This window comes from Myotis myotis, unplaced genomic scaffold (assembly GCF_014108235.1).
Source record: "Myotis myotis isolate mMyoMyo1 unplaced genomic scaffold, mMyoMyo1.p scaffold_m19_p_7, whole genome shotgun sequence".
In the NCBI taxonomy this organism is placed as follows: Eukaryota; Metazoa; Chordata; class Mammalia; order Chiroptera; family Vespertilionidae; genus Myotis; species Myotis myotis.
Genome location: NW_023416379.1, coordinates 34310686 through 34327466, shown reverse-complemented (window position 1 = coordinate 34327466; position 16781 = coordinate 34310686). Strand labels below are relative to the sequence as shown.

Here is a 16781-nt window from a genome sequence, read left to right as displayed (position 1 = left end):
ACCTCCTTGATGGTAGGCATCTTGTATCATGCACTTTCCTGTTCTTGTGTCTAGCACTGAGCCTGACATATGGTACTAATTGGAATGATTCTCAGTTGAGCCTTGAAGGTTCAGCAGAGGTTACCCAGGTAAATGCAAGACATCAGGAGATTTTGGGTAAAGGAAGTAGTCTGAAAAAGGCAGAAATGAAAGTGCTGAGACATGTATTTACATATTTTATTCCTAACTTCTGTTTTTTCCTTTCTGGTTTTTTGGCAAGTCCTGGCAATTGGGTCATGGAGACACATTTCTGGCAACCTGTCAAGATAATCTGCTTTCTGTTGGGGCCACCTATTTGGAGCCTCAGTCACACGCACGGTAGAATATGCAACCTGCTAATTTGAAGTCAGATACATAAGGCTCAAGCAACTTTCTTGGAGATGCCTTACTTTCATATCCCCCCCGCGCCCCCCCCCCCCCCCACACACACAAACTCAACCCAGAGAGAGATGTTTTTGTTATTTCATGGTTTTCTGATGAAAGAAGTCACAGGTGGGAAAATCTTCAGCAACTCCAAAAGTGTCAAAAACTTTCAAAGAGGAGGGAGAACATGCTTTGAAAGCTGAAAGCGAGTTAAAACCCTCCTCTGTTCTGAATGCCCTTCACAGCCTCAGGTCTGGTCTTTTCAATTTGGCTTTTGAAGTTCTGTTACCTTTCAAGCTTAATTCCTCTCGGAGTGTGGTAACTTACTAGAGAAGCTATGTTTTTCAAAAGGAATATTGAAACCAGAGCATTTCCATGGGAATATGGACTAGCACTCTCCTGTTAGCACTTGCTCTGTTCAGAAGGGCACTCTGGAGCAGACCTGTGGATCCCGAACGCTATTGTTTCTCAACCAAATTGAGAAGAACAAACAAAGTGAGTACGTTAAAGGGACACCTCCTCCATCCTGCCATCCTGCTGTGAATGCATTTAGGTATAGATGTATGAGATTCTTGCCTCTCAGAGGTCAGGGGCCTACCACCATTTTCTGGGGTTGTGGATTAAGTGAATTTGTGTCAGTTTTTCAGGAGCTGCAGTGTAATCTCATTGGACGTAAAGTCAGTAGTCGAACTTTGATCTCTTTGTCAGTGTGAAGCTTGGAGCAGTTGGCCTTCCTAGTGGCCCCTGTCATGGGCCCTACACTGAATACATGTGTCTAAGGTCATCCATATTTGGTGGTCTCTGAGTGATATTGTACATCAGGAGCTGTTTTTTCAACAAATAATAAACTTTAGAGATTCTTAAAATTATTTAAATAAGTAAATGGTTAAGATTTTTCTTCATAATTTTAAAAAAATGATTTATTATGGTGTAACGTGTGAGTTTAGTACCTGCATGGGATAAGAAGGTGTATGACATAAGACTTGCCCTAAAGTTGTTTCCAATACAGAAGAAATGTTCAACAAAGACACTGTTCTTTTAATTATGCTGCATTTACTAAGACAATGAAGCCAACACCTCCAGTTTAGAACAGAGTAGTGGCTCTCAACCTGGGCTGCGTATCTGTAGTATGAGGGGTAGGAACGGACATAAGCATTTCTTCTGAGTCTCTGCCAGAATTAGCTATGAGATTCTGAGATAAGCAGCCAAGTGGGTCGACATTTACCACATTATCCATGGCACCCTGACAGATGTTGCTCCCTTGCCTTGGGTGGGTTTTCAGGTCAAGATTTTTCATCTCTTCACAGCTGTTGCCTCTTCATTTGGTGAATTTTCCAAAATCATTCATGCATCATAGTATGTTCCTGAAAGATTTGTCTGTACCTATATATGATGTAACCAGTCAACTGAGATGCGGTAATCAGCAAGACTCATTGAATGACAGTTTCAATTTGCAGGTATATCCACCATTAGAGAGTAGAGTAAGTGGATCATTCATGGTCTGGTTATTTCATTTGTACATACAGAGCCTCAATCAAATAACTAGTTTTAAACATTTTCTAATTAATATCTAATAATAATGTCCTAAATGTGTCAATGCAAATATAGATAGGTGTTTCTCTTAATCTCTGGGGACTTACTCTGTATATGTAAATCCCTGTCATTCTCCACTATCCTTGTGATCTGTGAACTGTCTCCTTCTCTTTGAGTCCAGAGCATTGTGCTTGCACTTTCCCAGGCTAAGATGCATTAACATGCAAAAGAGATAGAAGTCAAGTGTAATTAACAACTATGAGCTCCAATTCAATACTGTTAGTGAACGAAACTATTCAGCTTTAATATTGTAAAACCCTAAACAATATATTCAGAGCATGGTTTACTATGATGAAAGTGGCAGTTAGTTTATTGTTTTGAAATTTACAATTTTAATTCATGTATAATTAAGTGTAAAATTTAACAGTGTAATAGGAAAAATTTAGGAATTCAAATTGTTGAGGAGGGGCCAGGACTCTTACATAAATAGAAATTGACATCTCCTGCCTCCCCGATATATATTATGAGGCATAAAGGAGAAAGTGATTTGAACTGTCACACTGGTATCTGGCATGAGAAGGTCTTTGTAGAGCAGAGTTTGAAGCTAGCCCTTTATTCTCAGCATTTGTATCTTACAGTGCATTAAAGGTATAATGGGCATTCAGTAGCTCAGCAAAGCCTGCACTGTGTCCACTGCTGAGGGACATATCTGGCTGTTTGGTGGGTTGACAACCAGAGGTCTACTTGCAAAAGGGCATTAGAATCTAGGCAGAGAACCCATTCTAAGGAAAGAAACAGGTAGACACGTTTAATTAATCAGTAAAGTCTTCATCATAATGAGTAATTTATTCATTCAATCCACAAGTATTTATTGAACACCTATCATGAGACTCTGAGTTTAACATGGTGTCTAATACCTAGATTTGTCTTTCTCTGCAGCCTGGCTCTATTGGGATGGTACATTTTGAACATGGGGGCAAAAAGAACTGCTTTGTTGATATTTCCATAGGATGGTTTTGGTACTTTTAAAAGGAATACAACATAAGGAGAGAAAGTAAACCTCCCTCCACCCCACATGTATACATGCATTGTCATAGGTCTTTGGGGATGTGGGGACTGTGGAAATGTCAGCTGGGGAAGCCACACTGCCCAGTGGAGTTGGTTGCAGTACTCAGAGAGTCACAGCTGACTGATGCCCGTGGTGCTGGCCGGCTTGTGTGTCTGCAGAGCTCAGAGGCTCTCGAGGACTCCCGGGAATACGTTGAGAGCATGTTGCAGGGGCTGGGACCCATATGGAGCATGAGCCAGCCAAAGAAATTAAAAAAGAGTAATTTCACTCAAAGAATTGTTCTTTTTCCAGATGTTTCAAAGACAATTGTTTGAAGGAGAAATTGGAAAGACTGAAGTCACTTTTTTGAAGATAATCACATAGTAACCAATAATTTGACCAATTTCAACAAACTCCATCCAAAAGAAGGGTTTGTGTGGCTGAATTCAACTGGTCAGTGTGTGCGCATAAACACAGGCAATGCTCCATGGTGTCTGGTGTCTGCTCCCATTGCATCTTTCGCATGAGTTGGCAGCAGCTATAAAGCCAAGTATTGGGGCTATTCTGTCATGATGATTCTGACCCCTCACCTCAGACACCTTTTGTTTTTAGTGGTGTTTGGGTCTTCAGCATATACCTCCAAAGGACATTTCAGGATTCCAGAGAGAGTTATTAATTCCATGCTTTCAGAGTTTTAGGCTTGAGTTTGCCTACTAATTAATTCTGTTCTATTTTTATATTAGTGTCTCAAACACAATAGACGTAGATAATCATGCCAAGTAAACACTTTGTTTTTAAATTTGTCTTTACATTTAACTGTGCTTTCAGGGACACCCAATACAATTCCAAGGTAAAAGGTTTGTGGTGAGGGTCAAGCTGAAAAGTAATAGGATCATCACATGGGGATGGGACACTGTCACAGAACCACTGAGGATCACACACATGCAAACTGCTGTCCATGTGCCCATGCACACAATGGTGGCAAATTAAATACTTGCAATGTAAGCACCTTCAATATCTTGGAATTAGCAAGACAATGTCCTTTTAACATTGGAACTTCATATAATGTATGTAGTGACACTTCAATTAAGTAAGTGTGTTCTTTTATCAAAGTGTTTGCTTCCAGATTGGTTGATGTGTGCTTTTGAAATATTAATTTTCTAGGTTTTTCTTTTTCTCTCTATGTATTAACTTTGTTTGGATAGACTGAAACAACTTTGGGAATGTAATTTTTAAAAGGCGGCTGAGCTAATTTGACAGGTAATTGCTGACAAAAGAATGGTTTTGATTAGTTCCATCATGAACCATTATTATTAGGTTCTTTCAACAGGATTACAAATACAAATATGTCCATATATATTATGTGTGTACTAAATGTGTGTACATTTTCATTTTAATGCTAATTCATATTTTTATACAGACTCGATACATATTACTATTCAAGGTTGATTAAATACGATAGGGTTGAAATATAGCCAATAAAACAAGATTAGAAAGAGATTAGAAACAAATTTTAATTAGAAAATTGCCACCTCAAATTCTTTTAGGAAGTAAGCAGACATAAATAATAAATAGGACCATTTAGCAACTTTGCTGGACAAGCGGCCCTGGGCTGGAATTCTGGAGGGCTATAATCTAGTCACACCTCTGATTCTGGCTTTCCTAGTGACCTTTAGTAATTGTTTGATAGATCTTTCAGAAGCTAGGAATATACTAGGTGATCAATAAATGCCTCTGAATTTCATTAAGTCCAGGAGACAGAACTCAGGTCTTTGTTTTTCCCCATAGCAGAATTTCCAAGGCCATTTGGAGGAGATCCTAGGACCAGTCTGGGATAAGACCAAGGCTCCTGCCTCCCATCTTTGGGAGCTTCAGATTTTCTGGACCAAGGCTAGATTCTATGAACTTGTAGGAAGATGGGGAAATGTTTTCTTTTTAGAGTAAAAACCATCATGTTAAAGATATTAAAAAATGTCATCTCTATCACCATAAACTTATTTGCAATTTACCATTGTAGCAGTTTTCTACCCTTTGAGCTTCAGTGGAGTTGTCCCAGACGGAATAAGGCTTGCTCTTTGTTTCTTGCACCAGGGAGTCATCTCCTTGAGAGTCACTGTGTCTGCGTCTGCCTTGGGGAACTTGGAGGGGCCACCTTTCCCCCTGCTTGCTTTGTTTGTAAGTTCCCTTTGTGATTGATGGCTATTGCCACATCACCCTTTGATGAAAGAGCAGACATCTGATTAAATATGACACAGAGTTGTGTACATTTTGTGAGCATTCTGTTTCCCCTTATTTCTTGTATTCATTTGCTGTTGCTGCCATAGCAACTTACCACAAACTTAGTGGCTTAGAACATCACAAACTTATTATCTTATATTTCTGCAGGCTTAGAAGTCCAACCCGAGTCTCTCTAGACTAAAATCAAGGTGTTGGCAGTGGATATTCCCTTCTGGAGGATCTAGGGGAAATCCATTTCCTTGCCTTTTTCAGTGTCTAAAGGCTGCCCGTATTCATTGGCTCATGTCCTCCATCCTTCCATCTTCAAAGCCAGAAATGCGACATCTCTCTGAAGGTTCCTGAACTCAACCCATTCTTCCTTTACCAGTCTCCCTCCAACTGTCCTCTTCTGCCTCCCTCTTCTACCTTTAAGGACCCTTGTGGTTATACTGGGCCCAACCAGATACTCCAGGAGACTCTCCCCTTCTCAAGTTCTGTACTTTATCACACCTGCAAAGTCCCTTTTGCTATAGGAGTTAGCAAACGCATGGGTTCCTGAGATTAGGATGTAAGTATCTTCAAGGAAGGTATTATTCTGCCAACCACCATGATTATTATGATGTTTCTTTAGGAATTGAGGAAAATAAAGTTGTTTAGTGAATTATAGGTGTACCAGTTAGTTATGCGGATTTTGTAATAAAAGAAAACACGATAATTTCAAGAGAAACATCAAAAGTGCTTTATTCAAAGTAATGTCCATCACTAGCTACATATTTCCTCTGTCTTTAGGTAATTTGTGGATACTGTCCCAATAAAACTTTTCTTGTTTTGAGGCAAACCATTCAGAGACCCAATTTTCCACTTTTTCGTATGTTTTGAAGTGCTGTTCAGAAAGTGCGTGTGCCATCAATTGGAACAAGTGGTCATCTGAACGAGCAAGGTCTGGTGAATACAGTGGGTGGGTTAATACTTCCCAGGCAAGATCTTTTAATGTGTCTTTAACTGGTTTTGAAGTGTGTGATGGTGCATTATCATGAAGCAAAATTACTTTGCCATGTCTTCTGGCACATTCTGGTCATTTCATGATTAAAGTGTGGTTAAAATTGATTATTTGTTGTCAGAAGTGATCAGTATTAATGATTTCACCTGGTTTTAAAGCTCATAATAGACCACACCTTCCTGATCCCACCAAACACAGAGCATTGTCTTCTTTCTGAAGTGATTTGGCCTTCCAGTCAATGTTGATGGTTGACCTGGATCAACCCATGATTTTGTGCATTTGGGATTCTCAAAATAAATCCACTTTTTATTGCCAGTCACAATTCAATACAAAAAAAAAGACTTTCTTTCGTGCTGTTGAAGCAACATCTTACTGATGACTTTTCGGTTTTCCATTTGCCTTTCGTTCAGTTGACGTGGCACCCATATTCCTTCCTTTAAAATCTTTCCCATTGCTTGTAAATGAGTGGAAATTGTTTGCTGAGCAATGTTTAATCTTTCTGCAAGTGGTTTTTGAGTTTGACACACATCTTCATCCAATAATGCTTGTAATTGTTGGTCTTCAAACTTTTTCAGTTGACCTGGATGTTCTTTGTCTTTCACATTGAAGTCATCACTTTTAAAGCATTTAAACCAGCATTCATAAGTATCTTGAGATGGAGCATGTTCACCATAAGCTTCCCAAAGTATATGCTAACTTTCAGCAGCACTTTTCTTCAAAATAATGAATTAAAACTTCCCGCAAATGCTCTTTTTTTTTGGCACAAAATTCAACATTTTTAAGTGTAAAAATACCTATGATGTTAACACCTTCAGCAAATTTGACAAATGAAGTTTTGAAGCTTGCTGTCAATACAACAAAATAGCATACATATCAAATCGCATATATATCAACATATGTGTGACTCCATCTATTGAAAAAAATCCGCATTATTAACTAAAAATATGTATTATTACACCTAGTAGTTATAATTTTCATCATGATAGAATCAAGGTTGAGAGGTCCAAGGTTATGTAGTCCTTTCTCATATGGACTGTGGGCTTGGCCACGTGACATACTTTGGCCAATGAGAAATTTCAGATATAATGCAGATGGTTGAAAAGTGCTTGCACATTGGTTTTGTCATCTCTTGTTACTTTTTACACCCCTCTACCATCTGAGGAAGCCCAGGCAAGTCTACTAAGTGATGAGACACACATGGCCCAGGCACTGTTGCCATGCAGCTAAAAGCCAGCATCAGCAAGTGGCACCAACCCAATAGTAGCACAAGCCACCTGACATTTAAGAGAGGACACCCTAGATCACCAACTGGTCTGCCAGAAACAACAGGTGCATGAGGGAGGCCAGCAGAGTGGAGCCAAGCCAACCAGACCAGTAGAAATGCCCAGATGAACAACAGCATCCTGAGCTAAATAAGATGTTTTTGGGTGTTTTGTTACACAGTAAAAGTTCATTAATTCAGAAGAAGAGAGTTAGAAGCCAAAGCTGAGAATAAGGTTAAATTGAAGGACAGACCAGTTGCAAAGGAATTGTGACCAAGAATATCTCCTACACACAAAACCAGAGACACAAAACGTTTTGGAGCAATCCTATGCACAAGAACGGCAGAGTACATTGAGCCTGACCTCTTTTTACTCTACCTTTCGATTCCTGATTTTGTGACAATGTCACAAGGAATGCTCCAATCATCACTTTAATCTATTGGTACAACATCATATTGAAATACCTTAAACGTCCCCCTTATTCTGATTCTTCCATTTTATTTAATAGAAAACTGAAGCCCAGAGAGACAAATTGACTTGTCCATTCCACCCCCCCCCCCAAAAAAAAAATTTAGCTTACATATCCTTTGTTTCCAATGAAACAAGTACATTCCCTGCACACTTTTGAAAACACTATTATTATGCCTTTCTTGTGGGAGAATGTTGTGTTTGATTTCTTCTCATTCCCATGCGTCCTGGTTTCAGGATGAGTGGACTTATAGTGAGATGCTCAGTGGCAGACGGACAATATAACCTCTACAGACTACATATGCAGAGAGCTGGCTTTCAAAAGATACCTTTGCCTCAGTCCTAATGAAAAAATGAGCCAGATCTGAAGGATTCCATCAGCTTTAGCAAAGCTGCTGGCCAGGTATAGAAGTGAGAGATCCAAAAAGTAAACAAGAGTGGGCAGGAAAACTACAATTCTCTGGGCACCAATTGTTTGAAAGAAGACTTAGAATAATGTCATCATCTCATCTCCATTCTTAAATATGTAGCTTCTACGGATCAACAGGTGCAGATCCAAGAAGGCAGGCAAGGGCCCCTCATCCCAAGTGGTGGGGTGTGCCCGCAGGTAGGGCTTGCTCAAGACCTGGGAAGCTCTGGCATGGTTTCCATTCTTAGCTTTCATCTTCTCTCACGCATGCTCCACTGTCCAGCTTTGTAGACTTCCTAGTCTCTTCCGGACCTCATGCTTTTGTTCTACCTGCCTCATCCTGGAGCCCATTTTTCCTGCTTGTCTGCCTTGTGAGGTACAATGATCTTGTGCTCCGTTTAAGCATCGTCTCACTGACGTCCTCCTGACTCCTCCAGGTTGAGTTAGCTGCTCCCTCCTCTGGCTTCTAAACTTTAACCCACCCATTTATACTATTAATTCTGTTTGGTGTGGTCACATTGTCATCTGGTGTTGCTGGAAGGCCTTACCTTGAAATTTATTTGCAGGACCTAGTGTTAGATGACCCGCCATGCATCAATTACAAGTTCTTTTATACTCTAAGTTCAAACCTTTAGTGCCCTCACTAAAGGAACAGGCAGTTTTGTAGTTGGCCTTCAAGAGTTTCCCCTGGTGTCATTAAAGGAAAGGAAATGCAAAGCAGAGTTGTGTGAATTTAGAAATGTTGCAGGGTAAGCCAGAGGCAAGTCAGCTCTTTGAAATGATGTTCCCAGTCTACTGGGAGTGACTCACCTTCTCAGTGGACTCTTTAAAGGGGGATAACATGTATGTTTAGAAACAACCCTTTTACCAACAGTTCCCTAAGACTTGGAGACTTTTATGTTCATAAATTCAGAAGTGACAGAACTAGCCCGATAAGGGAGCAGGCAGGCCTGCTGCAGCTTGTTTTGTGTGACCGACACCAATCACGTCCCAGCTATAGGAAATACATATTGCTATCAGTGTAGTATGCCTGTTCAACACCTCAATCCCTCTCTAATCATTATGAAATGTCATTCTTATTCCTCAAAGGTACAATCAAATGTAATTATAAATAAATCTTTCAAAGTGCACAATGTTTTTTTGAGATATGCAGTAAGGTACCATTTATTAGACCCTTACCAAATGATCATATTTTGGCCCAAATTTCATCCTTGCACTAGCTATAAAAATTGATAAGCAGATACTTGGGGGCATGCATAACTTCCTTAAGAGGAAAGACTGTTATTGAAATACTCGAGTAACACCAATTTGGAAAAAATAGCAATTAAGAGGTTTTTATTTGATAAAACAGGTACAATTAGATGTTTTTCAATATATTGTTATTATAGTTTGGCACTTTGTGTAGTAGAGAATAATAGCAATTAATTTGCCTTCATATATTCTATATTTTCACCTTGTTAGCCCAAATTGCTATGATTTTGCTGTATTTCATCATTTTTAAGAAGAATGTTTTCAGCAAAATTTTTTTTTCCTTTTTCTTTCTTTTTTTTTTTTTTTGCTTAGACTGTAATGTAGACTATTCTCCTAAGTGGAAAATGGCTGCTGAGTATGCGGAAAGAGCACAAAAACTTCAGCAGGAAGACACTATTTATAATCATTTGAAATTTTCCATCCCTGGAAAATTCTTAAATTGGGCTTAGGAAGGCAGTCCTATTGAGCAAGCTGCTTGGACACAGCAGAAGCATATTGTCAACGCTGGGATTTGGACTGCACCTGACTGTCCCGAGTTCCCACCTTCCCTTAGCAGCAGTACCTCGCCCGTGTCCCAGAAAGGCTCCCACAGGTTCTTGAGCTTGTCTTCCTGCAGGACCCTTGTGCCAGGCGCAGCACCCCAAGTAGTGCTCTCGTTGGCTCTGTCAACTTCAGTGGGTCTGGACTAGAAATTAATGAATGTTCTTACTGGCCCATCAACTCAAAAGGTCCCAAATCTCAGATCAGACGTGAATATGAGGGACTTACATGCCTTTGTTTTATCACACATTAGCCTAATGTCTTTGATTTTTCCTTCACTAGTAGGCAATTAGTTGGAAAAGTCATCACCTTAATCATTTGAGGGTTTGAGTGAGGTGATTTCAAGGGAGTAGGTGATATACTTGGAATTTGGGATGTCTTGTCTATGGGTTTGTGTGTCTCTTTTCCCCTCTGTTCTCTAGGCACTCTCAATGGGGTCTCTCACTCCCTTGAGACTCTAATTCCTGTTTGTATAATTGGAATTTCTTGGCTTCCCAAATGGTGTAATTTCAGCTTTATGGTCCAGCAGGAACTTCACCAGTGCTTACACGGTTTCTTTCTCTTTGCAGCTAGAACTGTTTCACAAAGCCATATGGTGCCAACCAGGCCTCTGGAGGGAATATGGTTTTCATGATCTAGAAGGAATAACTTACTCAAGAGAACCCTGGTGGGGCTATTGTAATGAGCTGACGATTTCTCCAGAGGTCCCCCGTCCCTGTTTGATGACAACAGGAAACATTTTTCTAAACAAGGAGGTTTAAAGCCTCCTGTGGAAGTGTGCTATTATGTCATAGGCTTTTTATTTCTCTGCCTAGCCAATCAGCTGCAGCTGTGGTTTTTGTTTATTTGTTTGTTGTTTCAGTGAAATGAAACCTGCCTCCAAATCCACCCCATTCCCCCAGGCCAGATCTCTGTGGGGAGGCTCCAAACTTTAAAACAATCCTCAAATTTATTTAGGAAGTGGAATAACTGGAAATTGCAGCACTTTTTTTTCCTGAATGTGAGGCAAAAATGCTGGCTTATTGAGCTAAAAATAACAAATTATAAAAGTCAGCATAAGTCAAATAGAATCTTAGAATGAACTCTGATATACACTGTTGGTAGCAGTAGCAAAGTTTTAAGAAAAATTGGAATACAAAAGATTACTACTGAGAAACTCCTGTTCATTGCTTTTAAAATTTCTCTCTGAGTCTTGAAAAGGATTGCCATTTTTCAATTTTCCTGGTGGAATACCTAGGGTGAGTTTTTGAAACATCAGTATTCCAATGGGGCATAATTTGACAGTCACTGGTTTAACTTATTAGCTGTATAGTGCTCTAGGAATAGTTATAATAAAATTAATGTTGATGCCCTAGCTGGCTTGGCTCAGTGGATAGAGCATCAGCCTGCAGACTGAAGGGTCCCAGGTTCGATTCTAGTCAAAGACACATGCTTGGGTTACAAGCTCCATTCCCAGTAGGGGGTGTGCAGGAGGCAGCCGATCAATGATTCTCTCTTATCATTGATGTTTCTATCTCTCTCCCTCTCCCTTCTTCTCTGAAATCAATAAAAATATATAAGAAAAAAATAAAAATTAATGTTGACAATGTGTGATTATGTCCTGAATGTAGTATTCAAAGAGTTTCCTCTGATGATTAGCTGAGAGTTGAGGCATAGGGGAATCTGATGACAGATTCCTTATATTTGATTCCATTCATGGTGGAAGGGAGATGTGATTGACATTAAGACCAAAGACTCTCACTCCAGAGTTATTGCAGTGAGCGCGAGGCCAGCCTGTCAGTGTCGGTGTCAGGCTTGCTCAATGCTGAGAGAACAGCATCACTGCTAACTGAAACAGCAAAGATTACCAAGGCTGTGGCTTGAGAAGCAATATATACCGACACTGGGAGGGAAAGGGCTATTTATTTGTAAAAGCTCACCATCAAATCACTGGACAGGATAAACAACACATAGAGAAAAATCCATCGGAACTTGTTGATTTCTCTAGGCACTCTCAATGGGGTGTCGAACTAAACTCTCTCAAACGTAAGCAATCGTGATGGGGAAAAATCCATCTTTTATTATTATTATTTTTGCTGATACCTCTTTTCAACCTCTTTCCATGGTTGTCTGAATTATATTTAAGCATATATAATCTATTTGATGTTAGTAAGCACCCTGGATTTCTCTGGATGGAAATCTGAGTTATATGTTTAGGCTAGTAATAACAACACTATACACGCTTGGATCATTTCTGAGTACATTGATAATATTTTCATTTCAAAGGGGGAGTTCGGAGAGTTTGTATTCATTTTTGAAGCATCAGCAGCTTTCGGTACAGAGGCCACACACGTTTTCTAATCTCATTTTACTCAATTTCTCTACCGGTCTGACTCTGGTTAGAGGTTCAAATAAAATTGTGATTCTTCTCTGCATCGATTATGTTAAAGTATTTCTTGTCTTTCTCCTGGCACAGCAGCATCTTCAAGAAAATTAATTGTTATAAAGTTGTAGCAGAGCAGCACTAGTGGTCTTTGAGGGCTACTCTACTAGAGTTCCAGATAGTTGAGACTTTTTTAATATACTCCACTTCATAAATAAATCTCACAAGGGTACAGAAATCCAATGGAGAAGTGCATGTTTCCAGGTGCTCTCAATGTGCACATAAACAGCTTTGATTTGGGGAGCCAGAAACAGGGGGCATGTAAGACAGAAATGAATTGAAAAGAAAAGTTGCACATAGAGTAATTTTAATCCATTCCATTTTTAAATACCACAATAAATTTAATTTTCACAATAAATTAAATAGCCATATTCAGTTTACAAAATAGAGTTACTTAGTGTGAAACAAGTATTTACAATAATATACATTATGTACATGACATTTCTCTTTGTTGACATAGAACATGGAAGTGAAAGGACTTTCCAATGTATGATTGACATGCTACAAGTGACATCATGGTCCATACGAGAAAACAATAGTGCAAAATCACCACAGGAACTTTGGAACAATGTCAATTTTATGAGATAGGACATCCTTTTAAATCATAAGAAAATAGCATTTTCTGTTTTCATGGCACCAGCATCTGAATTAAAGAGCCAGCTTTCCCTTAGAAAAGAATGCATGACTGAATCCTCTCCTTCCTGCAGCTTCACAGCCATTGGTACTTTTCACACATTCATCTTTTGGCTTCAATTTATGTAAATGGCGGGTGACAAATTCTGACTCAAAGGAAGACTAACTCTTTGAGAATAGCTGAAGTCACTTTCTCCCAATACCACACCTCTTCTTTTAGTATCCCGTCTCAAAGATGCAACTATGCAGACAGCAAATTATTTTGAACATTTTCAGTAGAAAAAAAACTGGTCTTATATTTGGTCACACACTGTGTATATACAAGTAGAGATGAAAACATGACTTTGACAGTTGTGTCTTGAAAAGTGCATATTTTAATCTAGAGGAGACATTGCATGTCTCCAGGTACAACACATGGTGTTGTCTGACTTATTATTTTAGGGCCAGTTCAGTGTCCTCCCAGTGATCTGGTAAAATTTTTGATTGAAAGGGTGAAAGAATTTGCGCAATTTGGTAACGACAGAGGGGTCCACCTCTGGATGAATGCGCCCCTTGCTGCCAGCCAGGCACTTATTAAAGATAACGTTAAATCGCAAGCAGTAGAACCCTCTGGTAACATTGAAATACAAATTGTACTGACTTATTCTTGGGGGAAGATTTAGGAACTTCTCCACGAGCTGAAGTTCTGGCAGAGGTTCTGTGATGAGGCGATCTCCATCCACAATGTGAAATTGCTCAATTGGAAAGTATTTCAACCACCTTTCCAAATGTTTGGTGTAGATGCTGGTTCTTACTGCTTTGTATTTTGTGTTCACTTCACAGGTATTAGGGTCTATTGCCAGCTTCTCAAACTTGTAATAAGTTTTATTCTTCCTCTCCTTCCCCTCTAGCACCTGAGTGTAATCAGAAATAGCTCTTGTGGTTGGCTCCCTGACAATGATCAGCAACTTGATGGATGAGTTCATTTTGTAAATCCTTTCCGGAACCTCCTCTGTGATAAAATATGCCGGGCTCTTTTCAATTGTGATTTGCTGAGGGTAGGAAAAAGGCATCTTTTTTCTATACCACTCAATGCCCTTGGCATAATTCTCATCATTGTCAAAAAAGTGGATTTCTTGAGAGGCTTTGACCACAGCTGGATGGAGGTTCAGCATCTCAAGCAGGGCCCTGGTGCCTCCTTTTCTCACCCCAATGATAATGGCCTTGGGGAGTTGCTGGACCAGGTCATGGAGGCGAACCTGCTCCTTGGAAACGTTGCCCTTCCGGAACTCGTGCAGCAGGCCGCGCTTAAACTGCAGGGCACGGAGAGGGAATTCAGCCTGCCCGCGGGCTCCGAATCGGCCTTCAATGGGGCAAATGGGTTGTAGCCTGCAAACAACAGAGAAACACTGTAAGAACCTCACTGCAACTAGATTCTCATTTTTCTGGTTCACCAGTCAGAGGAAGACTTTAAATGCATAAATAAAACCTCTGTTTCCCTGCCTGACACAATCCATAATGAACATATGTTTGAGAAATTTTATTTTAAGCAACACGGTATTAAATGGAGCACACATAATTGATGGGATTTTTTTATTAGTGCTCCTTAAATTTTTTATTCACCAAGCACTTAATTGACTACGGCATGTACTTATGTTCACACAGTACAGGACAGACAAGTGACACCAGTCATACTAATAGCTTTTTAACAGCTCACCAGTTAACATTATTTAGAGAATGTGAAAGGTGGAAGATTATGATCTTTAGCTGGGAGACCGAAGGGCAGCTAGGAGGCTAGTCTTTTGGGTTTCATGTGTATTACTATCTTGCAGCACTCACACGGCTCTTAAAAACTATTGGTATATAATTTGAAAAGAGGTTGCAGTCTTTGTCCTTGGTTATTTGCATCATCAATCTGAAAAATTCCAAAATTGGCACTTGCTGAGCTTTTCATCCTCTTGAGAATTTCTGTCGTTGACCTTAGGGACAGCTGGAAGAGTGCTGTATTTCTTTTTCTTTCTATCTAAAGAGGTCAGGGTTATGTTTTTACTTGGTTGAATGTAGGAACAAACCCAATGCCATCAGCAAGTGCTGTATATCACTTACCACACCTGGGACCAGAAATCAACACGGCCTTAGCAGAGCCAGAAACCTTAGGTCCTCACTGCCAAGTCCATTTAAATCAGGAGCTCAAGCTCATGAAGGAAGGGTGCAATCAATGGAGCCAGAAAGGAGGATTCCCACTTCAACATTGCCTTAAATAATGAACCACCACCACTGCTTCTTTCAGAGAAAAAGGTGTGGTGATAATTATAATGCTATTAGACTGGAGTGGCTGTTTAATTTGGCATGGCTAATATATATGGTTAGTACATTGAGTTTCCTTTGGGGTATAGTCTGGAATTGAACTGAAATTCATTATAATTTCCCTAGGTTTATTTTGAAAGGCATTTTAACCACCTTGGTAAAGGGTAGAATAGTGGTAAAAATGATTGTTAAGCCAATTCCTTCAACTGAAACCTCTAGTTATTCCAATAATTTGGAGTCTATGTCCACTTCTCTGTGGCAATAATTTCTTTCTTACATTTCCCAAGAGACTCTATTGTACCTTTCTTATGTTCTGTAATGTTTACAATTAGAAGGAGAAAAGGAAATCCTCAAGGTCACGCCAGGGCATTCTGCAGAGCTGAGGAGAAAGGGCTTGGCCTGTGCTCTGTGTAAACAGCTGTCTATCCAAATGCTTAAGCAAAAATATAAATGTAGTTTACTTTTTTGTGGTGCTTGTTTTTTTGTGATTTTAAACACAACTCATGCTCATTGTGAAAACATGGAATACTATAAAAAAAGTTTATCACAGTCACTATGTTAGAGAAACATAAATTTTGTTTTTACAAATTTGTAAAGATTAATGCTGGAGTTCTAAATGGAAGATATAAAAGTAGCAACACACATAGAGTCAAAGATGTTTTTAATTGTGACATTGTTTGGGACATCACAAATTCATCTTTTAGCTCTTCTTGATTGACAGGTAAGCACTAATTCCCCAAGACATCCATTGATATACTGGATGGACTTCTCTATTGTGCATCTAGAATGATGCTAGTGTCTGCCATTTTTGAAAGAATTGCGGCAATAGTCAAATGCTTTTCTCTAGGACTTAATTCTCTTGAGGAATTCTGGCTGAGAGAGGCTGAAATAGAGTCCCTTTCCTACCGCGAGAAAAGGCCATTTTTCTTCTTTCCTTCTTCTTTCTACCTGCTACCTTGGGAGCTCATAGCCTGCAGAACAATTGCTTGTTGGACTCCATAACTCAAAATTGGAGAAAATTTCACCTTATTTTGACTTCTTGAAGAGTAGATTCTGAGCATGGGGCTCAGACTATATAATATGAACTTTAAGGATTGGAAGGGACAGTAGAAGTAACAGATCTCAGCCTCCCATTCAGAGTTACTAAAAGGTAAGTGTAAGTCAGCATGTGTAAATTTTAGATGCAATCCGCTCAGACTCTCAATTGAGAATTTTTGAGAAGGCCCAATAAGCAATCTAACTCCTTATAAAAACGATCCCATTTGAGACTATAGACCAGGTGAAAAATGAAAAGAATCAACTAAGTAACT

At 39.5% G+C, this 16781-nt stretch overlaps 1 protein-coding gene across 8 annotated transcripts in view; it reads right to left on the bottom strand.

The window, feature by feature from the left end:
* Positions 1 to 12850: 12850 nt before the first annotated feature.
* The window catches only part of HS3ST5 (heparan sulfate-glucosamine 3-sulfotransferase 5), a 242230-nt gene continuing 238299 nt past the window's right edge, over positions 12851 to 16781 (bottom strand). For all 8 annotated transcript variants that reach the window (XM_036316866.1, XM_036316869.1, XM_036316864.1 and 5 more), the window contains one exon: positions 12851 to 14553. In XM_036316866.1, the coding sequence (XP_036172759.1) occupies positions 13623 to 14553 (931 nt within the window). In that variant the 3' untranslated portion in view covers positions 12851 to 13622. The remainder of the gene's footprint in view (positions 14554 to 16781) is intronic.